A 24,160-nucleotide genomic window follows, 5' to 3' on the forward strand; every position below is an offset into this window, starting at 1 on the left:
GGTCTGTCGCAAAGCCTTGATATTTTCACACACACTGGGCTACAGATGGGAAAACCTCAAAAAGCTCTGGCTTGAGTTTCCGGGTCTGTGATGGGACCGCTAGCAGCTCCCTCCCTCCTCTCTCCTGCGGGAGTTGGCTCCCTAATGTCTGCGTGTCCGGGGATCCTGGGAGCAGCTGGTCTCTGTGAACCAGGTCCAGGCAGGAGCTGGAAGAGAAAAGAAAAAGAGGCAGAGTGGGTGGCTTGTTTTTCCTTCGTACAGAAACTCCTGAGAGGCCCGGGCGTCTCCCACTGGCATTTGTGAATGAGACAGTGACTATACCCACACTGGCTGGATGGAAGGAATGGGGAGTGGGTGGCAGAGTGGGGAGTGGGAAATAGGGGTGCAGATTCGAGAACCACACCTTCCCACTAGCATTCCAAACTGGCCCCCAAGTCCTCTGTCCCAAGAAACTCCCCAGGAAAAGAGCTTGGGAACCCAATTCTGGTCTCTAATCTCTGTTCTGGGCAAGTCCTTCCTGGTGTCCAATGACCTTGCCTTCCTGTAGTCCTCTCCTGTTTGATGGTAAGAAAAACCTCTGCTCCTGGAGCTCATGGGAGTGTCGACACGCAGGAGATGCCCATCTTTCTGGCAGCTCCATGACATTCCAGCAGCAATAGTTTGGAAGAGTGGAATTTAGGGATCTCGTTCCCAGCTCCCTTGTAACCTTGGAGCCTCTTCTCAGTGGCAGTGCTGCTGTTGGAAGGTGCTAGAGCAATAGTACCAACTCATTAGTCTCAACTCCCAATTTTGGGAAATAACCCCTGGGACATTGGGGACAATTCAAAGCCAAATATAGCCTAGAGGTGTGTTGTTATTCAATGCCCAGGGATGGGAGAGGCAATAACTCCCTCCTCATGACCATCCCAGCCACCTTCTTAGGTATTTACAGTAACTCTGAGCTTGTCAGAAGAAATGAACAGATGGCTGGGCTTCAGGACTGAGGTTCAACCTCCATTTTAATCTCAAGGGGATCCCCCGGTGACCTCGGGAATAAGCAGAGGGGGAAATGAGAGCTCTCACTTGGTTCACGTCTTCAGCATGCCTTGAAAGGATGATTCAGTGTGCTCTGGTCCAGTTCCCTTATTTTACAGAGGAGCAAACTGAGACCCACAGAGAGGAGGGACCTGCTCAAATCAGCAAGGGAGCAGTAGAGCTGGGACTAGAACCCAGATTTCTTGATTCCCAGCCTGGCAGCCCTTTGTCTTTCCAGGCCATTTCCATACACTCATGCACTGCCTCGTATTATTACAAGATGGTTTCCTGTGTATAAGTCTCGGTCCTCTGGTTATTTTATGGCTTATCCAGACCTGAGGTCTCACACGTCTTGGCAGAGAACTCCTTTAATAAACAGGAGTGGAACTGACCTACTTGGGTTGGAGTATTTTCCAGCCTATCCAGCTCTGCTTTCCTTCTGTTTGTTTAACTCTGTGTGGTCAGACATTTCATTTTGAAATTTTAAGGGAATTCAAGCAACTTTTTGTTCAGTTGGGGCTCCCCTTTGAAGGAGAGCATAGGCATCTTCCTAATAGGGTGTCATTGGGCCAAACTGCTTATTACTAGCCCCCCCCCCTTGCCTTTCCATACAGGGAGGTGTCAGGAGGGTCTCTTGCAAGTAGAAGGCAAACAGTGATGATGGCTGATGGGGCCAGTTTTCTGAGACCTCCACTGGAAACTCTGACCACGCCTCCCTTTGCTACCTCCTCCCCCACCCCTATATCTCAGGAGGATTGTACCTGCAATGATACTGTGATTGTTTACTAGCATTAATTTCAGTTTAATCTAATTCCTGTGTAAAACATAGAACAAATACTGAATTACACACAGCATTTTATTGAGGGGGCCAGAGATGAGATTGGGGTCACAAAATCCAATAGGAGATACATTCCCAAACTGTTTAGGGGAGTCCTTCACTTCACTTTGCCCTCACCTTCAGCATTCCCAAAGAGCTCCCCTCTGTCCCCCATCCCCATGATGCCCACCTTATCGTTTCCTCCCATGCCAAGGGAGAGCATAGCTCTCTTCCTGGCAGCCCGAGGTGAAAGCACAGACCAATAACCAGGATTAGAGCTCCACCACCAGAGCCACCCCTCCCGTGGCCCCCGATTGGTCCCTACTGCCCTGCCCTTAGCAAGCTGAGGTTTCTCACCACGGGTCTTCTCTTGGGCTCTGGGACAACCTGCCGCCTGAGGTAAAACCCACGACACTCAGATCCTGTTTACTTACTTCCATTCCAAACAGGGGTGGGCTGCTCAGCATTTCTGTAGACTTCAGAAAATGAGAGCATTCTGGGGCCCGTCCAGCTCCAGCACTGCATGTCTAACAGTTAAGAGGCATGTGGGGAGGGGACATCCCTGGGTGATCATGTGCTGCAGCCCCAGGCATCATGCTGCCAGGATTCCTGAGTTCTCCAGTCTGCTCCAGAATCCCCACGTGTCCAACATCAGTTCCCTCACCCATGGCTCTCAGAGGCTTTCCCTGATGTCCACATGTCTTTTCAAATTCCTGACCTTACCACCCCCTCTTTCATTTTCAACAGACAAGTTTACCTTCTGTTTCCTGAGATTTGAGGAATGAACGTCCTCTGACAACATCTTGCCCCTATAGATGTGTCTAAATTGTACCCTCTGTTCCCTTCCTTCCATCTGTCTTAGCTTGACTGTCATAACAAAGTACCACAGACTGGGTAGATTAATAACAGAAACGTATTTTCTCAGCGTTCTAGAGGCTGGAAGTCCCACATCAAGGGCCAGCAGGGCTGGATTCTGGTGAGAGCTCTCTTCCTGGCTTGCAGGAGGCTGCTTTGTCCTCAAGTGGCCTTTCCTCTGGGTGGGTACGGAGAGACAGAGAGTGAGCTTTCTGGTGTCTCTCCTTACAAGGACACTAATCCTATCAGGTCAGGACCCCACCCTTATGACCTTATTTAACCTTAATTACTTCCTTATAGGCCCTATCTCCAAACACAGCCACACTGAGGGGTTAGGGCTTCAATATATGAATTTTGGGGGGGGGGGCACAAGCATTCAGTCCATAACACCATCCCAGTGGAAGAGAGGCTCTCCTCCTGCCCAGGAGAGTCACTACACCTATGCTCCCAATCTCTACCCCTCCCCCCGCCCTTCACAGGGACTTCCATTCCGAGATGAACAATGCAGCCATCATGCCCAACATCACAGTCTTCCTCTTGACCCACTTTTCCCCATCAGCTTGGTCCACTTGCCCAAGTCAGTCCAGCCCAGGCAGTAAAGAGCCCTCCCTCTGCGCTCTAGGCTTCTAGCCACAGTTCCACCTCTGCCCCGTGATGGGCAGCTTCTCGGAAGAAGCGCCCACCATCATTGCTTCCACTTCCGCTCATTTCTCAGCCCGCTGCAACCTGGTTCCCACCTCATCCCACACTGAAGTCAGTCTCATGTGTGGCCTTCATTTTGCCGCGTTCGCTACACACTTTCCAGTCCTGGTCCTACCTAGGGTGAGCGCATGATTTAGGAGAGAGACGGGACGTGGTGAATAATGACATCAAGAAAGCAGGCATACACCGTCCTGGGCAAAGTGGGGCAGGAGACCCCAGCCTTTCCGTGGCACTTGGTGACAGGCCACTCCCTCTTTTCCCCTTCCTCCCTTGGCCTCTGCTTCTTCCAGTCTCCTGTTCCTGTGCTGCGTCACGTGTTGTCCTCCTCCTCGTCTTCGCAGCCCTGTGAGGGTCACTCCCAGGCTCTGTCTCTGGCCCTTGCTTGCTCTTGCCATGTGACCTTCCTTGGCAGTCCCACCGTGTCCTAAGTCCAACCTTCCAGACTTATCCTACTCCAACTCCCAAGCCTTCTTCTCTTCTCCTTGTTTTCACTGTTCTTGAGACTATTGAGACACCCACTCCAGACTCACGGGGTCACACTGTCCCCTGCCCTCACCCCCACATTCAGTCCACTGCCTGCTCTTGCAGAACCTGCCTACTCACTGTCACATCTGGGCCCTCTTCTTTATGGGATGCTGCTGGTGTTGCCGCTCTGGGTTCAACAATCCTCACTTCTTGTCTAAATGGTGGAGCCACCTCCCACAGTCCCCTGCTGCCACCTTTGGTCCATTGTGATCTGGTTGCTGCCTTCACCATGCGCTTGGGTCATTTGCCTCTCTGTACCCCGCTGGAGACCATGAGCTTCAAGAGCGGGAACTGTGTCTCATTCACCTTTGTGTCCCTGGTGATGAGTAGATGGCTGGGCATACAGTAGTTGCCCAATAAATGTTTGATGAAATTTTTCATTTTGAACTGGTTGTGTGATGATGAGTTCTCTCTTCTTATTTCTCATTGTATAAACTAGACTAGTATTTCCTTTTTTTACCCTTGAAATTATTTCTTTCCAGTGTCAAGTTGGCAGGCAAGTAATTATAAAGTGAGATATGCAAAGTGATGTTGAGTCTGTCCACCGTCTGCATAATTCAGTAGCTTTTCGCTATATCTCCTCCCAGATTTTACCTTTTCAGATTTAAGAATCTAAAATTAAACTCTAAAATAGCTAACAGAACTCTCTCCTGACATCTTTCATGTCTTATTTCAGGATCTGCTTCGTTATTCTCTCTCTGCAGGCTGGATTTTTCTGTTGCTTTCTAAAGGATAGAATATGGCCGCCCCATGGCTGTCAAGCTTACATGTCTAGGATGCGAGAGATTGACCTTACTTCCCTTTCCAATACCAAATAGCCAAGAGAAGAAAGCAGATTGCCCCAAACTGGGTTAGCTTTTCTCTGTTGGTCTGATCAGTAAGATGGGACCTCACGACATAAACTAACCTACCTCAGGCTGAAGGGGTCCTTCCCAGAGAGGAGTTGTTGGCTGATAGATAGGCTGAGAAGACACCTCAAAATATGTCCATCCTCTGAGAAAATCCCCAAAGAAAGGGATGATGGAAGCTAGTCACACAGTCACCAAACAACAGGTGTGAGCTTGTGCACTACAGTGAGCCAGCCATGACTAGGTGCTGAGAGAGACAAAGGGGACACTCCCTATAGAGATACTATGAGATGTAACTTAGAGAGTTTACAACTTAATTGCCTTTTCTAAAACATTACCTTAGGTTTTACCCCAGCAAACCCAAAACAAAATCTAAAATATGAGAGAAAAAAAGTGGAATTTGCCCAGGATGGCAATGGGCAGGTATCAGTTCCACAGTTCTGCAACTAGAAAGGATTTAGCACAGAAAGTCAAAGGGCTCCTTGAAGAAAGTCCCAGAGCAGTTGGTTGGCAATATTATACAGTGTTGTTCCAGTCGGAACCTTGGAGTGCACATATGATATGTAGTTGATGAGGTGAAGGCCTATGAATTTTGTGATCAACAAAAAAATAAATTTAGGGGCCAGCCCGGTGGCACAGCGGTTAAGTTCGCACGTTCCGCTTTGGCAGCCTGGGGTCCATCGGTTCGGATCCCAAATGTAGACATGGCACTGCTCATCAAGCCATGCTGTGGCAGGCATCCCACATATAAAGTGGAGGAAGGTGGGCATGGATGTTAGCTCAGGGCTAGTCTTCCTCAGCAAAAAGAGGAGGATTGGCAGCAGTTGTTAGCTCAGGGCTGATCTTCCTCAAAAAAAAAAAAAAAAAAGAAATTTAATTAAAAATTTCAGGAAAAGACAAAAATTATATGAAAAATTTGTGGTCCAAATATTAAAAAGCCAGACTTTGGCGTGAGTTTAGCAGTATTTTAAAAACTCCAGATGTAAAGATCGCTTAGACTCAAACTCTGAAACTAAAGAGGAAAGTGTACATAATGTGTCTTTTGGTTAATTAAAATATTAAGAAAAGTGCTATTTAGTAAATATTTTTCTGGCAATCTCATTAAATTTATGGGGAATACATATTTTTAAGTGTACTTAGGTCTGGAGTGCTATTTTTACCACCAAACAGCACCCAATTCTTGGTATCAACTTATTTTCTACTCAAAACTTTTCACTTATGACACCAAATATACAGGGTTTTTCCTCACACTGACAACCAACTCTCCAGACACCAGCTGGGTGTCCGGGTGTCCTACAGTTCACTTCAGTTGTGACACTAACTGCCTGGAGTTAGCACAGACCCCACAAGTTAAGGGGTCAGTCCCACAAGACTGCTCCTACTTCAGACACCAATCCTAGTCCGGGCCACCCAAACTTCTGACTGACCAGCTATAAATTGGGAGTTCCCATGACCCCCTCCTTGGGTTCGATAATGTGCTAGAACGGCTCACAGAACTCAAGAGAGCACTTCACTTACTATTAATGGTTTATTATAAAGGATGTAACTCAGGGACAGCCAGAAGGAAGAGACGCATAGGACAAAGAAGGGGACACACGGAGCTCCCATTCCCTTTCTGGGTGCACCACCCTCCCAGCACCTCGATATATTCACCAGCCTGGAAGCTCCTGAACCCTGTTGCTTAGAGTACTTATGGAGGTTTCATTTCATAGTCGTTATTGATAAAATCATTGACCATTGGTGATTAACTCAATCTCCAGCCCCTCTCTCCTCTCCAGTGGTTGGAAGGGTGAGGCTGAAAGTTCCAACCCTCTAACCACATGGTTGGTCTTTGTGGTGACCAGAGCCATGCTGAGGTTATCTAGGGGCCCCAGCCACCAGTCATCTTATTAACGTATAAGAGGTCACTCCTCACTTTGGAGATTCCAAGCATCTTAGAAGCTCTTGTATCAGGAACTGGGGACCAAGACCAAATATTATAACAAAAGATGCTCCTCTCACCCCCATCACTCAGGAAATTACAAGAGTTTTAGGATGACTTTGCCAGGAACCAGGGACAAAGACCAAATATATGTTTCTTATTATATCACAATATCACATTGAGACATCCAGTTTAGAATAGCAGATTAACCATATGTGTTTATCTATTCTGCCCCAGGAACTCCCTTAAAATGACAGTAAAGGAGTCAAAAGGGTGTAAATCCACAGAGTCAGAAAACAAGACAAGAGACAACAATGAAGCAGAGATTTCAGGAAATCTTTGGGAAAGGGAAAGCGAATGAAGTAGTGGCAGCAGTACGTGAAAAATAACAACCTATATGCCTACAGTGTGTGGAGGGGGCGTCGACAAGAAACTGTCCAGTTGGCTCAAAGCACCATGGGAAGGCCCCAAGCACAGAGCAGACAGGGAGGTAGGGAAGATTAGAGAAAGGTCAAAAGATTAAAGGACTGATCCACGGTGTCCATCATTCAACTGACATGGATCCCAGAAAGACAGAATAGGGGAGGTGAAGGGAGGAAATACTAAAATAAAGAACATCATATTGTAAAAATTCCCGGAAATGAACACAAATCTTCACATGGAAACACCCACTGAGTATCTAGCCAATGAATTAAAAAAGAACCCTTGCCTCAAGGAATTTTAAAATAACTAAAAACAAAGAAAAATCCTAAATATTTCTAGACAGAAAAAAAAAGTCACATACAGAAGGTTTGAAATCAGAATTGGATTTCTTAACACAGGAAGAGAGAAAGAAAAATGCCTTCAAAATTTGGAAGGAAAATTATTTTCAACCTAGAATTCTCTGCCCAAATTATTAGTTAATTTGGTAATTAATCAAATTGATAAAAGATTTTTCACTCCTGCAAAGATTAAAAAAGTTACCTCCTGTGCATGCTTTCTCACCGAGTTACTAGAGCATGTGCTTCTGTAAAACAAGGAAGTAAAGCAAGGAAAAAGATGTGGATCTAGGAAATGGGACCCTAACCAGGAGGGCTGGGGAGAAGATACTCAAAAGCCCAGCCAGGCAACAGGCCCAGACTGGAGCAGAGGCAGGGGGACTGTGGCAGAGAGGTCGCCAGAGGTAAAACAAATAGAACTTCTGATCGATGGCTAACAGAGCTGTGGGAGCACTTGGAAAAATTAGCCAAGTGTATGTCGAAAACTAATCAAATGAAAAAACAAAGTAATCATTGACCTCAGGAAAAACAAAATGTACAAAAGAGACATAATCATTTTACATGACTAGACTCAGCAGTGAACAATATTTCATAGTCAAAATAAGTCATTATAAATACCAACCGTTCAATTAACTAAAAATTAAATCAAGAGAAGGACCTGCACTATATGGGGAAGAGAAGTATATGTAGGGAGGTTTAAAAATGTCTAAATCTTTATCTTCCATCGCAGACAGTTTTTGATAATGTCTCACATTAATAAACCAGAAATAGCAGTATAAGAATGTCATTTTAAAATTTGGAGATACAAATGAAAATAAACAGCTAAAAGGAGTTGAGAACAGTTGACTCCAGAGAGCAGATAAGATTAGGGAAGGGAATTGCTCTTTTTCATTATAAACACTTTGGTACTAATACTGTACAAGTAAAATTTTTCTTAAAAAAATACTTATACAAACTCAATTTTTAAAAAAACTGTTTAAAGGGAACTTTTAAGGACTAATAGCTCTCATTTTGAGGAAAATTCTGTATAAATTTTAACAATTCTTTCATCTTCATTTGTCTCGTGAATTTTAAGTAAAATTATATTAATATTTTTAAATTTAATTAAGTATATGGAAATATATGTATAAATATACACGCATATGGCTACTAAATATGGACCTCTGCTCCCCTTCTCTAGGTTGATTTAGATAATAAGGGAGCTTCTTTCCCATTCGTTCCCTCACGAAGGCATCCTACAAGTGGTCGCTCCACTGAACGCGCAGCCCTCCCAGCCGCTCCCAGCAACCTTGAGGGCCTACTCCTTCACTTCCACATGGCTGGTCACCATCTGGAAGCCACGGACTCAGTCTTTTCAGCAGACCACTGTTGCTGTCACACAGACATCAGTGGACACCTCGTATTTCTTTCGTTGGCATGCCACCACCACACAGTATTATCTTGGTTTATTAAATTTTAATGAAAGGATCAAGTGTAAAAGAAATGTGGGATGATCCATTTCACACCCATTAGGGTGGCTGTTATTACAACAGAAAAATAACAAGGGTTGATGAGGTTGTGGAGCAGTTGGAACCCTTGCGCCTTGCTGGTGGGAATGTAAAATGGCGCAGCTGCTATGGGAAGCAGTTTGGTGGTTCCTTAAAAAAGTAAACACAGTACTAGCATATGATCCAGCAATTTTCACTTCTGGGCATACACCCAAAAGAATTGAGAGCAGGGACTCAAAGAGATATTTGTACACCCATGTTCATAGCAGCATTGTTCACAATAGCCAAGAGGTAGAAATAACCCAAGTGTCCATCAACAGATGAATGGATGAACAAATGTGGTATATATATATTCAGCCTTAAAAAGGAAGAAAATTCTGACAGATGCTACAACACGGACGTGAAATAAGCCAGACACAAAAGAACAAATATTGTATGATTCTACTTATATGAAGTACCTGGAATAGGCAAATTCATAGAGCCAGAAAGTGGAACAGCAGTTATCGGGGGCTGGGGGAAGAGGCAATGGGGAGTTCCTGTTGAATGGATACAGAGTTTCTGTTGGGATGTTGAAAAAGTTGTGGGAATGGATAGTGGTGATAATCGTACAACACTGTAAGTGTACTTAATGTCACTGAATTGTACACTTAAACCAGGGTTAAAATGGCAAATTTTATGTTATGTGTATTTTACTAGTTCTAAAAACAAAAAAGAAATGTAGGACGAGAAGAAAAAGTTAAACTGTCCTCTGATTATTATTTTTTCTGTAGTCCCAGGGGAAATCACCAAGGAAGTTGAATTTTCTTGGAGGGAGATTCCCATTATAGGTGTTCTCCCATTTCTAATCTTGTTCTGCTGCTCTCAAGAGCCCTCTTTGCTGACGTACACCTTTCTTCAATCTCCAACCATGGAAACTGCCACTCACTTTGGGGTAACTTCACTCCTTGTCTACACACATTGATGCAGCTCTGGAATCTATTTCCCACCCTCTGTCAATCAGCTATGCTGCATAACAGTAACAAAAATCTCAGCGGCATACAGCAATAAATGTTTATTTCTCTCAGTGTTTGCAAGTGAGCTGGGGTTTGATTGATCAGCCACAATATTGACAGTGATACGGGCAACGTACTGAACATTCCTATTACCCCACGGATGCTACCCACTTCCCTCCCACTCCCACCTCTTCCTTAATTCCTGACAACCGCTAACATGTTCTCCATTTCTATAATTTTGTCATTTCAAGAATGTTATATAAATGGAATCCTATAGTCTGTAACCTTTGGGGATTGGCTTTTTTCCTTCAGCATACGTCTCTGGAGATTCATCAGGTCGGTACATGTATCAACAGTTTGTTCCTTTTTACTGCTAAGTGGAATTCCATGGTATGGGTGTACCATAGTTTGTTTAACCATTTACCATTGAAAGACATCTGGATTGTGTCAGCTTGGGGCTGTTATGGATAAAACTGCTATAAATGTTTGTGTGCAGTTTTTGCATGCATATTAGTTTTCCTTTCTCTGAGATAAAAGCCCAGGAGCACAATTATTGGGTCATAGAATAGTTGCATGTATGGCTTTTCTTAAGGCCCTGCCAACCTGCCTTCCGGAGTGGTTTTCCCTTTCCCCATTCCCACCAGCAGCATGTGAGTGGTCTCTTGTCTCCACAAACTTACCGTTATTTTTTGTTTTAGCTATTCTGACAGGCATGTAGCGATATCACATTGTGGTTTCAATTTGCATTTACCTAATAGCTCATTAAGTTGAACATCTTTTCACATGCGTATTTGCCTCCATATATCTTCTTCTGTGAAATGTCTCTTCATGCCTTTGCCTATGTTCTAATTAGATTTTTGTTTACTATTGAATTTTGAATGTTCTTTATATGTTCTAGATATTAGTCCTCTCTCAGTTATGTGGATTGCAAATATTTTCTCCCAGTCTGTGGCTTGTCTTTTCATCCTCTTAACACGGCTTTTCATGGAGCAAAAATGTTTAATTTTTCTGAAATCCAATTTATCAACTTTTCTTTTCATGGATCATGCTTCTGGTGTCAAGTATAAGAAACCTTTGCCTTGCTCTACATCTTGAAGATTTTCTGCTATGCTTTTTTCTAAAAGTTTTAATTTAATGTTTTGCATTGAAGTCCACAATCAATTTGAGGCAATTTTTGTGTAAGGTGTAAGACTTAGCTCAAGGTTTGTTTTGTTCTATGTAGATGTCCTGTTGCTCCAGCACCATTGCAACTCGTCTACCAATACCACACTATTTCGATTACTGTAGCTATATAATGAGTCTTAAAATTAGGTAAACTGATTCCTCCCACTTAATTTTTTTAAGTTAATACAATTTATTTTGTTGAGTGGATTTAGGTTTAAGAAAAATTGAACAAAAAGTACAAAAAATTCCCCTTTACCCGCTTAACCCCTCCGCTCCAATGTCTGCTATTGTTAATGTCTTGCATTAATGTGGTATGTTTGTTACAATTGATGAGCTAGTATTGAAACACTAACTAAAGTCTATAGTTTAAATTAGGGTTCAGTCTTTGTGTTGTAAATTCTATGGGTTTTGACAAATGTATAGCAAACAATGTATCCCTTATTACAGTATCGTGCAGAATAGGCTCACTGTCCTAGAAATCCCCTGTGTTCTCCCTGTTCATCCCTCGCGCCCTCCTCCCTCCCCTGAACCCCTGGCAACACCGATCTTTTAGCGTCTCCATAGTTTAGCCTTTCCCAGGTTGTCATATGGTTGGAATCATACGGTGTGTACCCTCCTCAGATTGGTTTCTTTCACTTAGCAGTATGTATTTAAGGTTCTACTATGTCTTTTCATGACTTAATAGCTTTTTTATCATGGAATAATATTCCAATTATGGATTTTTTTATCATTGAATAGTATTCCCATTATGGATTTACCACAGTTTGTTTATCCACTGGCCAATTGAATAAGAGGTTGATTTCAAATTTTAGCAATTATGAATAAATATTTTATTTCTAAAAAAAGGTTTCAACTACTCTTTTTCTTTTGCTTTTCCATATAAATTTTAAAATAATTTTGTCTATATCTCCGAAAAGCTTGTTGGGATTTTGATAGGAATTGTGTCAAACCTGTGTATCAGTTTTGGCAGAACTGATATCTTTACTGTGCTGAGTCTTCTAGTCCGTGAATATGATATATTTCTCCATTTATTTAGAACGTCTTTGGTTTCTTTCATCAGGATTTTGCAGTTTTCAGCATACGAGTCCTATACATGTTTTGTTAGACTTACACCTATTTTTCCTTTATTTTAATTGATTGTAAGTGATCTTTAATTTGGTGTCCATGTGTTCCTTGCTAGTGTATAGAAATACAATTTATTTGTATATGTTTAGCTTATATCCTAAGATCTTGCTGAACTCAGTAGTAGGAAACTTTTTTGTAGATTTCTTGGGAGTTTCTACATAGACAATCATGTCATCTGCAGATAGATATTCCCCCTTTCTGATCTGTATGCCTGTGTTTTCCTTTTCTTGTCTTATTGCACTAGCCAGGACTTCCAGTACTATTTTGAATATGAATGGTGAGAGTCGACATCCTTGCCTCATTCCCATTGTTAGGGAGAAAGCATTCAGTCTTTCAACATTAAGTATAATTTAGCTATAGGTTTTTTGTGGATGCTCTTTATCAAGTTGAGGAAGTTCTACTCTGTTCCTATTTTTCTGAGAGTTTTTGTCATGGATGTTGAATTTTGTCAGATACTTTTTCTGCGTTGATTGATGTGATCATGTAGTTTTTCTTCTTTACCTGTTAATATGGTAGATTACATTGATTGATTTTCAAAAATTGAACTCATGGATTGTTTAGAAGTATGTTGCTTAGTTTCCAAGTATTTTGAGATTTTCCTGTTATGTTTCTGTTATTTACTTTTAGTTTTATTCCATTCCAGTCAGAGAACATATTCTGTATGATGTCAGGTTTTTTTTTAATTTGTAGTTTGTGTATAGCCTAGAATATGGTCTTTTTGGTATATGTTCCATGGGCACTTGATAAAAATGTATGTTCTGCTGTTGTTGGATGAGGTGTTCTATAAATGTTGATTGGATTGTTTGTTGATAGTGTTGTTCTAGATCCTTGCTGGTTTTCAGGTGTCTAGCTGTTCTATCAATTGTTGAGAGAGGGGTGTGATGTCTCCAACTGTATTGTAGATCTATTTCTCCTTTCAGTTCTATCAGTTTTTGCTTCATGTGTTTCACAGCTTTGGGTTTGGTGCATACACATTTAGGATTACGATATCTTTTTGAGGGATTGTTCCTTTCACCATTATGTAATGACTCTCTCTGTCTCTGGTCATTGTTTTTGCTCTACAGTCTTCTTTATCTTACATTAATACAGCCACTCCTGCTTTCTTTAATTAACGTTTGCATAATATATCTTTTCTCACCCTTTTAACTGTCAACATGCCCTTGTCATTATATATTATATATACTATATACTATATTATATTATTTTATATTATATATTACATTATATTATATATATATAAAATCTTAGAGCTGGATGGGTGCAGGCATTTCTGCAGCAGCTCTGTTGTGGCTGATCACACGTTCTGGGCCAGGGGAGGTGATGTGTATGTCTCGTGGGGACCACAAACCCAGCCAGTTGGTGTGAGGTAGTGATGGGAGAAGAACAGATCCTTTCTGACTACTTTAGCGAAGGGTGGTAAGACATGGACGATCCCCAATAGCAGATCATCAGGACACAATTTATGTTTGCCTTTGGAATCATTTGAATACCTTAGCTGTGGCCCAGAGCTTTTGTTTACTTGGGCCATTTTGGAGTATGGCCTTGTCCCTGGGGACTTCTCCTGCTCCATTATGTTCGAATTTCCATTTACAAAGCATTAATGTAAGGTTGAAAAAACAATATAAAACCGAGTTTTTGACCTCTCAGAAGACTGGTTTCTGAAATTGGAGTCCTGGGTTTACGACCTGGGTTACATCCTCTAACCACCCTGGGCCTCACTTTCCTTTTCTTTCTCTCATTACAGGGTTATTTTGAGAATTGGATAAGTTAATGTACATGAAAAGACTCTGTAAAATATTAAAATTCCATACTCTGTAAAAAGTAAAGGGTCCAATTCATTGATGTGTGCAGTTGCTCATTCATTCATTCACTCATGTATTTATCAAGTCTCTGGCACAGATGAAATAATGGAGCCATGCTCTGGAAATCTACTCCCTCCACCCTCCTGTCCGGCTCCTCCCAGCCATTGCTCTTCGTCTGGGTGGGATGGATGCTCTCTTCCGTCGGACAGAGAGATGGTTATGGGCAGGTTTCAAAGACCTTGTCTGAACCAAACTAAGCTCACGAAACCTGAGAAATAAGCACTGTTGGAGTGGAATAAATGAAGTCTTACAGACTAACAGTAAGGTGCCCAGAAAGCAAACTGCTCCTTGGACTCAGGAGCCTCGATAACCTTAAGAACAAGAGTTGCAGTAGACAAGCCACAGATTGTGTAAGTGTCCCAGCTGTCCCAGCTGTGTTGTGAATTCTCTCCCAGGAGTGGCTGCGTCCACCTCGCTGCGGATTAGCAGCTCCTTGCAGGCAGCGGCTTTGCCTTCCTCATTTGAATGCCCATGGTCCAGCCCCATTCCTGCTCACAGGAAGTCCTCATGTGGTAGAATCGAGTTAGTGACAATGATGGGCATTCTTGGTTTTGGACCTGCAGGTCGGAGCCCTCCCCCGACTGTGTGACGTGTTGCGGGTGCTGCGGGAGGAACGGGAGCAGTGCCAGCAGGAACTCTCCAAAGACAGGACAGGAGACCTGGGCGTGGAGCAGCCAACCCCAGGTACGTGGCTCACCTTAGTCCACTCTTGGACATGGATCATGTCCAGTCCCTGTGGGTAGGGGGAAGCTTGTTGTCTAGGCCAGGATGGGGATGTCGGGGGCTGGACCAGCTGTATTCATTCAGATAATCAGCTGGGGGAAGGGTCTAGAGTGATCCTGATGAGCGGTCTGCACACACCCAAAAAGCCATCACAACTCTTTGTTTTTCTGGGCTTGTGGATACAGCCAGGATGTTTGTACCATTAGCTTGATGCACCACACTACATGATGACTTCACTGAGGGGAGAATTACTTGTGAAGGCCGTGTACCTCTCGTTCGTTCTTTCACCTCCACTGCCAGTTTGATGAATGAGGTAGTGGGAAAGGCAGCATGGGGTCAGAAAAACCTGGGGTCTGATGCTGGCTGACCCTTACAGGCTGGTGACTGTGGAAAAATTATTTCACCTTCTGACCTTCGGCCTCCTGATCTATGAAATGGAGGTGATAATGTCTACTTCAGCATTATAATGATACATGAGATAAAGTATGTTAAATACAGGGGTTTCTCAAATATTAATTTAAATATTAATTATCATTAATCGAGATTTTAAAATTATTAATTAATATTTAAATGTTAATTTTATTTCTATGCCTTTCCTTAGCTTATTTTCTTTGCTTTCCCTCATCTAAAGGTAAGGAGCGGTGTAGCATTAAGAGAGGAATCTGTTACAGGTCTTCGAACAAAGACTTGTCCACGCATGTTCGTAGCTGCTCTAGTCACAATAGCCAAGAGGTGGAAACAACTCAAGTGTCTGACAGTGGATGAATGGATAATCAAAATGTGGTACTATGTACATACAATGGACCATTATTCAGTCTTAAAAAGGAATGGAGTACTGATACATGCTACAACATGGATGAATCTTGAAAACATGTTAAGTGAAAGAAGCCAGTTACAAAAGGCCATGTATTGCATGATTCCATCTATATGAAATGTCCAGCAAATACACAGACTGAAATTAGACTAGTAGTTCTCGGGGCTGAGTGGTAGGGGAATGGGGAGTGACTGCACAGGGGTTTCCTCTTGGTAGTGGTGAAAATGTCTTAGCACTAGATAGAGGTGATGGCTGCACAATACTGTGAGTGTACCCAATGCCACTGAATTGCACACTTTAAAATGACTAATGGTTAATTTTGTGTTATATGAATTTTCTAAATAGACTTTACTTTTTAGAAAAACTCACTGCAAAATTGAGTAAAAAGTACAGAGTTCCCATACACTCCCCGCTCCCCCACAAAGACACAGCCTCCCCCACGATCAACATCCCCCTCCAGAGTGGGACATTTGTTACAACTGATGAACCTGCAGTGACACATCATCACCCAAAGCCCATAGTTTACTTTAGGGTCACTTTTGATGTGTACATCCTGTGGGTTTTGACCAATGTATAATGACATGTACCCACCATTATATTATCACACAGAGTACTTCTCTGCCCTGAGGAACAGGTGGAGCACAGAGGAAAACAAGGGGAAAGAGCCTAGAAATAGACATTTACAGTTTCCTCCGTGTCTTTTCATGGCTCAACAGCTCATTTCTTCTGCATGTGCTGAACGATACTCCATTGTCTGATGTACCGCAGTTTATTTATCCATTCACTTTCTGAAGGACATCTCGGTTGCTTCCAAGTTTTGGCAATTGTAAATAAAGCTGCTCCATGTGGACATAAGTTTTCAACTAATTTGGATAAATACCAAAGAGCACAGTTACCGGCCCGAATGGTAAGAGCATGTCAAGTTTTGTAGGAAACCACCACACTGTCTTCCAGAGTGGGTGCGCCACTTTGGTCCCCCCCAGCCGCGAACGAGAGCTCCTGTGGCTCCACATCCTCGCCAGCGTGTGGTGTTGTCAGCGCTTCATTTTGTTTTCTTTTTAATTGTGGTAAAATACACATAAAATTTCCCATCTTAACCATTTCCAAATGTACAGTACATGGTGTTAAGTATGTTCACATTGCTGTGCGTCCAGTCTCCAGAACTTTTTTCATCTTGCCAAGCTGAAACTCTGTACCCATTAACAACAGCCCCCTTGTTCCCCTCCCCTCCCCCGTGGAAATCTCCATTCTCCTTTCTGTTTTTATGAATTTGACTATTCTAGGTACCTCATGTAAGTGGAGCCATACAGTATTTGTCTTTCTGTGATTGGCTTATTTCGCTTAGCCTAACATTCTCAAGGTTCGTCCATTTCGCACGTGTCAGAATTTCCTCTTTAAGGCTGAATAATATTCTACTACGCTTTGTGTATCCATTCATCCATGTTGTAACACATGGCAAGATTTCCCTTCATAACACTGAATTGCATGTGTACACTACATTTTCTTTATCTATTCATCCGTGGATGGGTTGCTTCCACCTCTTGGCTACTGTGAATATTGGTATTCTATTGTGAACATGGGTGTACAAATATCTCTTTGAGACCCTGCTTTCAATTCCTTTGGGTGTATGCCCAGAAGTAGAGTTGCTGGATCATATGGTAATTGTATTTTCAGTTTTTTGAGGAACCACCATACTGTTTTCCACAGTGGCTGCACCATTTTACATTCTCACAAGGGCTCCGATTTCTCCACATCTCCACCAACACTTGTAATTTTCTGTTTCTTTCTTCCTTTGTTTTTTGATAGTAGCCATCTTAAAGGGTGTAAGGTGATATCTCCTTGTGGTTTTGATCTGCATTTCCTTAATGACTGGTGATGTGGAGCATTTTTTTCACGTGTTTGTTGGCCATTTGTATATCTTCTTTGAAGAAATGTCTATTCAAGTCCTTTGCCCATTTTTAAATAGAGTTGTTTGTTTTTGAGTTGTTGGAGTTCTTTAAATAGGGTTGTTTGTTGTTGAGTTTTAGGAGCTCTTTATTGTTCTGGATGTTAAGTCCTTGTCAGATATATGATTTGCAAATAATTTCTCCCATTCTGTAGATTGCCGTTTTACTCTGTTGATGGTGTCCTCTGATGCACAGAAGTTTTTAAATCTGATGTAGTCCAGTGTATCTATTTTTACTTTTGTTGTCTGTGCTTTTGGTGTCAGAATCAAGAAACCATTGCTAAATCCAATCTCCTGAAGCTTTCCCCTTATGTTTTCCTTTGAGAATTTCATCGTTTTAGCTTTTATGTTTAGGTCTTTGGTCCCTTTTGAGTTAATTGTTAGATATGGTAGAAGGTGAGAGTCCAACTTCATTCTTTTGCATGCGAATATCCAATTTTCCCAACATCATTTGCTGGAAAACTATCTTTTTCCCATTGAACAGTCTTGGCACCCTTGTCAAAAATCATCTGACCATATAGGTGAGGGTTTATTTCTGGGCTCTTTATTCTATTCCATTGGTCTATATATCTATCCTTATGCCAGTATCACACTGTTTTGATTACTGTAGCTTTGTAATAAGTTTTGAAATCAGTAAGCTTGAGACCCCAATTTTATTCTTTTTTGAGATTATTTTGGCTATTCTAGGTCCCTTGAGATTCCACATGAATTTTAGGATGAAAGTTTTCTATTTCTGCAAATAATGCCATTGGGATTTTGATAGAGATTGCAAATAAATCTGTAGATTGCTCTGGGTAGTACTGACATTATAACAATATTGCGTCCTCCAATCCGTGAACACAGGATGCCTTTCCATTTATTTGTGTCTTCTTTGATTACTTTCAGCAACAGTTTGTAGTCTTCAGCGCGCAAGTCTCTCTCCTTGTTGGTTAGGTTTATACCTAAGTATTTTATTCTTTTCTGTGCCATTATAAGTGGATTTGTCTCAATTTCCTTTTCAGGTTGTTCCTCATTAGTGCATTGGAGTGCAACTAATTTTATGTGTTGACTTTGTATCTATCCTGCAACTTTGCTGAGTCCATTTGTTAGTGGAATCTTTAGGGTTTTCTACATTTAAGATCATGTTGTCTGTGAACAGAGAAACTTACTTCTTCCCTTCCAATTTGAATGCCTTTTATTTCCTTTTCTTGCCTGATTGCTATGGCTAGGACTTCCAATACCATGCTGAATACAAGCGATGAATGTGGGCTTCCTTGTCCTATTCCTGATCTTACAAGAAAACTGTTCAGTCTTTCACCATTGAGTATGATGTTTGCTGTGGGCTTTTCATACATGGCCTTTATTATGTTGAGATAGTTTCCTTCTATTCTTAGTTTGTTGAATGTTTTTATCATGAATGGGTATTGAATCTTGTCTAATGTTTTTATGCTTCAATTGAGATGATCATATGGGTTTTGTCCTTCATTCTTTAATGTGGGGTATTACCTTGATCAATTTTCGTATGCTGAAATTTTTGTGTGTTAATCTATCCTTGCACTGCAGGAGTAAATCCCACTTGGTCATGGTGTATAATCCTTTTAATGTGCTGTTCAATTCCATTTGTTAGTATTTTTTTGAGGATTTTTGCTTCACTATTCATCAAGGATATTGTCTATAATTTCCTTTTCTTGTAGTGTCTTTGTCTGGCTTTGCTGTCAGGGTAATGCTGGCCTCATAGAATGATTTTGGAAGTCTTCCCTCCTTCAGGTTTTTGGAAGAATTTGAGGAGAACTGGGATTAATTCTTCTGTAAATGTTGGTAGAATTCATCAGTGAAGCCATCTGGTCCTGGGTTTTTCTTTGTTGGGAGATTTTTTTATTACCAATTCAGTTTCCTTGCTAGTTAGAGGTCTGATCAGATTTTCTGTTAGTTCATATTTCCATCTTGGTAGGTGTGTGTTTCTAGGAATTTATCCGTTTCACCTAGGTTATATAGCTTGCGGGTGTACAGGCCATGCACATCCTTTTGCAATACTCTTTTCTCTCTAAAGCATGGCTCTTATTCTTGAAATTCTCAAGCTGTTGGTTGTCCAGTTTCTCATTGTCTACCATGGCCAGGCCGGTGACTCCTCTCCCACACCACCCATGGGGCTGCGCCGACACTCCCAGGAGCTCAGCCTCCGCCAGAGCTGCTATGCCTGCCGGCTTCTTCCTTCCTCTCACCTGCCTCTGCCGAGGCCCTCTCCTGCCTGTCCTGCTTCAGCAGCTCTGTGAAGACAACCATCTGACCAGTAGTGGCAGTGGTGACAGAATACGTTGTGAGCTGAAACTGCGAGGCAGCCTCACCCCCTTTCATGTGAATTTTACCTCAGTTTTTAAAAAGAAAGAAAGAAAAAGGGAGAAGAGAGGAGAGGCCCAGGCTTGTGAATTAGACAGACTGTGTCTAGATTATTTTGGCTATTCTAGGTCCCTTGAGATTCCACATGAATTTTAGGATGAAAGTTTTCTATTTCTGCAAATAATGCCATTGGGATTTTGAACAAGATCTTGAACAAGTTTTTAATGTCTCGGGGCCTCAGTTTCCACATTTATTTTATGGAGCTGGTGTGATATTAAAAACACTCGTTCAAAAACTATTTAGCACTTACTGTTACGAGGTGAGAATGGTGAGAATAAGGGATATGATGGTGGGAAGATAAGGAACGTGGAGCCCTCTCTTATCACTTAGGCATGTACTTTGCTGCATGCGGCAGAAGCTTGGTACTCCAGCTTCGTCCGATAGGAGTCGGTTTGCACGTTACAAAAAGTCCAGAACTGGCGCAAAGTTCCAGGATGTCATCAGATTCCATGTTCCTTCTTTCTGCTTCCTGGTGTCTGCCTCATGGTGGTAAGAAGGCTGCTGCCCCTCCCGGGAGGAGAGGACAGTACCTGTGCTTCTGACAGGAAGAAGAAGAAAGCCACAAGAAGGAAGGGTGAGAAGTATTGGGAAGCCAAACTTTCCTAAATCTCTCCAGGTGACTTCTGCTCACACTTCATTGGCCAGAACTGGACTCCATGGCCTTCCCAACCCCCCGGCTACAACTGAGGCTGGAGATGGAGATTTTTAGCTGTGCACGTGGCCACCTTGAACAAAATCATGTTCTGTTAATGAGAAAGAAGAGGGGAACGGGCAATAGACAGTCTCTGCCACAGCCATTAAAACTGTTCGTGGAGAGAGACGTTGATGAAATACTCACGAGTTGATGTAAGACGGCAATGAGCTAAGTAGAGTGCAGTATGTGGCTCTGTGTAAGTAGGCAGTGAGGGCTCTTGACCAGTCTGCAACTCCGGGAAGGCTTTCCTGAAGAAGTGATGTTTCAGCCGGGATCTGAGGATGCATAATGGTTATTAGGCAAAGAGAAGGAGAAAGAGCGTTTCCAGAGAGAACAGTGGGGCACCCCTGTGGCAGGAGGGGGCCATGGTGCATTTGAGGAACTGTGGCCAGAACACAGCCTAGAGTCGAGTCGAGAGGGAGCCTGCTGCAGGACGCGCTCTTGAGGCAGCGGGGTCACAGGCCCGAGGACCTCAGAGGCCACACGGAGGATTTTCCTCCTCATCCTGAGGGGGTGTGCGAAGCCCTGGAGAGTCTTACGAGGGGACTAATGGGATCGTCTGCGTTATGAAAAGATCATCTTTGCCACAGTGTGGAAGGCGGATTGCAGAAGAAGAGTAAGTTCAGAGAGGCCTGTTGGGAGGCTGGCGGTTTGGGCAAGAGGTAATGGTCATTGGGACTAGAGACGATGTCCTCATTTGGGTTCCCCAGAAGCAGGCCCTGGGACAAGGATTCAAATGCAAGTAGTTTATTTGCAGGTGATTCCAGGAAAGATTAGTATGCATTTGGGAAGCTAATCCGGGGCAATGGGAGCTTTGTCCCCCTGGGGAACTTCAGGAGCCCAAGAGAACAAGCACTGCAAAGTGGCCAAGGAGCTGGAGTATTTGTCTCCATCAGTCAGAGCCTGGGGCTGCTTCTGGGGAGGGAGCATTGATTCCCTTGCACTTCCAGCCTGCTGTGCTTGGGGGCACAGTGGGCTCCGATGGCTGGAGAAAGGCCCAGACAAAGCATTCAGGGGCCAATGTTTGAGAGTGAGGTTGGCGTGTGCAGAAAAGACGAAAACCAAGGAGACACGGCAGGGTCTGCTCCAGAGGGGCCTCAGGTGGAGGGGTGGACACTTGGAAAGGCTATTTAGGTGGCAACACTCACAGGACAAGGGGATGAATTGGCTCAGGGGCCAGGTGGGAGAGGGCATGTCCAGGATGACCCCCAAGTGTTCGACCTGAGTGACTGGAGGAAGAAGTGAAGGAAGACCAGGTATTTGGGGGAGAAGAGGCAAAGATCACAAGTTTTAGCTGTGTAGACCTGAGAATGCAGAGGAGGGGCCAGGGCTGGGGATAAACTTCTGGACAGGTGGCAGTGAGGCTCAGGATGCTCTAGGGGATGCGGTGGGAGAGGAAGAGGAGATGCCCAGGAGTGGGCCTGGAGATGCCCAGCACTCCTCATCAGGAACAGCCAGAGGCGGGAGGAAAATCAGGGTGTCGGCGGCAGCAGAGGCCAAGCAGTTTAGATGATGCAATGTGCTGTTGCCAGTTCACCATCCCCTGCACGGGGGACGGGGACAGGATGACTGTCTCGCATAGTTCGAGCCCTTCCTTTCCCTTTACTGGCTATGAAACCTGCTTGTGGGGAGCCAGACTGTGATCTTGCGTTCCCTGTAGGCACCATGGAGCCTGAGCCTCTTGATTTCCTGAGCCCTCCTTCTACCCCAGAAACTGTGTCTGGAACAGCAGCGAGTGAGGCACCGACAAGGCCAGCCTCGGGTGTTGCAGAGTTAATAGCTGCCCTCTGCCTGCCTGTCCCCAAGCTGAATGCCTAAAATTCCAGTGACAGGGCGTGGGGCTTTCATTTAGCCCTGAGAGACAAGGTCTAGAACGCCCAGCCTCTCGGAGAGATGAAGGTGAACTTCAGTTCACACCGAGAAGGAAGAGACAGTTATTTTAAATATTAGCATCTGATGTGTTTAAAATGTCCCATTGCTCTCCATTGGTTCCGGGTGAATTCCAGCACCTGTCTTGGCCATTGTCCACGCCTCTACCCTAAATATTTCCACTTGGCTCAACCAAATTGTTTACAATTTCCTGACTGTGTCCGTTTCTCTCATGCTCTGAACCTTTGCACATGCTGATCCCTCTGCTACAACACTATTCCCTCTTCTTCACTCTGCCAACCAGTCTCCTTTTTAGACTCCTCCAGGAATGATTTCCTGAAAGCCCATGGCTCTGCTGGTTGTGCTGGCCACCCTGACCCCTGCAGTGCCCTCCATTTCTCTCCTTCTCGCATTTCTGCTCAGCATCGTTGAGCCGTGTTTGCTGGACTGTCCTCGCCTCAGCATAAGCAGGGACTGTGACACTTTCCTCTTCTCCTCAGTGCGTGACACAGGGTCTGCACCCACTGAGTATTCAGTGTATGTGTTTGTTGAATGACTTCCTAAGTGAATGAGTGAGTGCAGATACTTGACCAAGAGCAGGGAGAGAGGAGAAAACAAGAGAGCTGGCCCCAAGGAGAGAGAGGAGGTGAGGCAGAGCCTTTGAGGTAGCGGAGGTCCCCACAGAGGACGTGGATGGCTCCCAGCTTGCCCAACTTGTCGCAAACTAGATGAGGTGTAGCCCATGTCCCCAGGGAGGGCTGCTCTGACCTGGGAGCCGCGAGGCGAGCCCCTCGCCCTCCTGGGTCCTCCAGGAGCAGGGAGCGGCTCAGCCTGGCCATTGCAGGCCTTCGGGGACCCCGTTGGCTAGGGCCTCCCGCTCATCGTTTGGGGTCCCGACTTTGCTGTGGGGCTCGCGCGGTGCGGGCTAGATTTGCTGCCGGGAGGACAGTAGAGGGCGCTGCGCCGCCAGGCCGCTCCCCAGCGGATCCGGGGCTGAGCGCGCGCTGAGGCCGGGCTGCCGGGCAGGGGCGCCGGGGCCCATCTCAGCGCCGCTGCTGCCTCTCTGCGGTCCTGGGCGAGGGGATTCGCTGCTCACGCCCACTTTAAGATGGGGATGATAACCTTACGACCTCATGACATTGTTGGGAGCCCGTGAGGGCGGGGATCTCAGCGTGGCGGGGAGCCTCTCCCGGGGCCTCTGCCCCCGCCCCGTGGCGCCGCAGGGCTGGCCTCTGCAGTGGCTGGGCGGGCGCCCCTTGGGCCCTCTGCCCACCGCATGCTCAGCCCCGGCCCCGGGGCTCCTCGCCCTGGACCCTGCCCAGTCACCCTGTCCAGGCCGACCTTACATTGCAGTAGTCGAGGAGGCTGGTACCCGGGTCCCTGGTGGACTGATCTGGAGCAGGTCTGGTCATCTTCTTTCCCTGAGGCCCCCATGTGGTCCTAATTGTGCCTCCAGGGCTGGGGAAGCTCTTTAGGGACTCCTGCCCGGGTTCTGCCTCCCGCTCCCTGAGGGAGAGAGGGGAGACGGGGTAAGGCCAGGTCACACCCCCCTCTTCTGGACCACACTGTCTTCCAGTGAGAAAAGGGCTGCACTGGGTTTGCAGTATTTGCAAATGTTTGGCAAATATTTTGTGTTTGGCAAGGCCCTGGCGGCAGAACCCAAGAGGAC

At 44.4% G+C, this 24,160-nt stretch overlaps 1 protein-coding gene and 1 long non-coding RNA gene across 11 annotated transcripts in view; one reads left to right on the forward strand and one right to left on the reverse strand.

Annotated features, from left to right (window-relative positions):
• On the reverse strand, positions 1 to 23,999 carry LOC139045095 (uncharacterized). Its single transcript, XR_011502767.1, has 3 exons — positions 23,838 to 23,999; positions 20,767 to 20,897; positions 1 to 206 (listed from the first exon to the last, which is right to left on the reverse strand). It is a non-coding gene; the product is annotated as an uncharacterized lncRNA (long non-coding RNA).
• The window catches only part of SCTR (secretin receptor), a 75,898-nt gene that overhangs the window by 764 nt on the left and 50,974 nt on the right, over positions 1 to 24,160 (forward strand). For all 10 annotated transcript variants that reach the window (XM_070507519.1, XM_070507520.1, XM_044769097.2 and 7 more), the window contains exon 2: positions 14,634 to 14,754. In XM_070507519.1, coding sequence (XP_070363620.1) covers positions 14,634 to 14,754 — 121 coding nt within the window. The remainder of the gene's footprint in view (positions 1 to 14,633; positions 14,755 to 24,160) is intronic.

Source organism: Equus asinus, chromosome 4 (assembly GCF_041296235.1).
Source record: "Equus asinus isolate D_3611 breed Donkey chromosome 4, EquAss-T2T_v2, whole genome shotgun sequence".
In the NCBI taxonomy this organism is placed as follows: domain Eukaryota; kingdom Metazoa; phylum Chordata; class Mammalia; order Perissodactyla; family Equidae; genus Equus; species Equus asinus.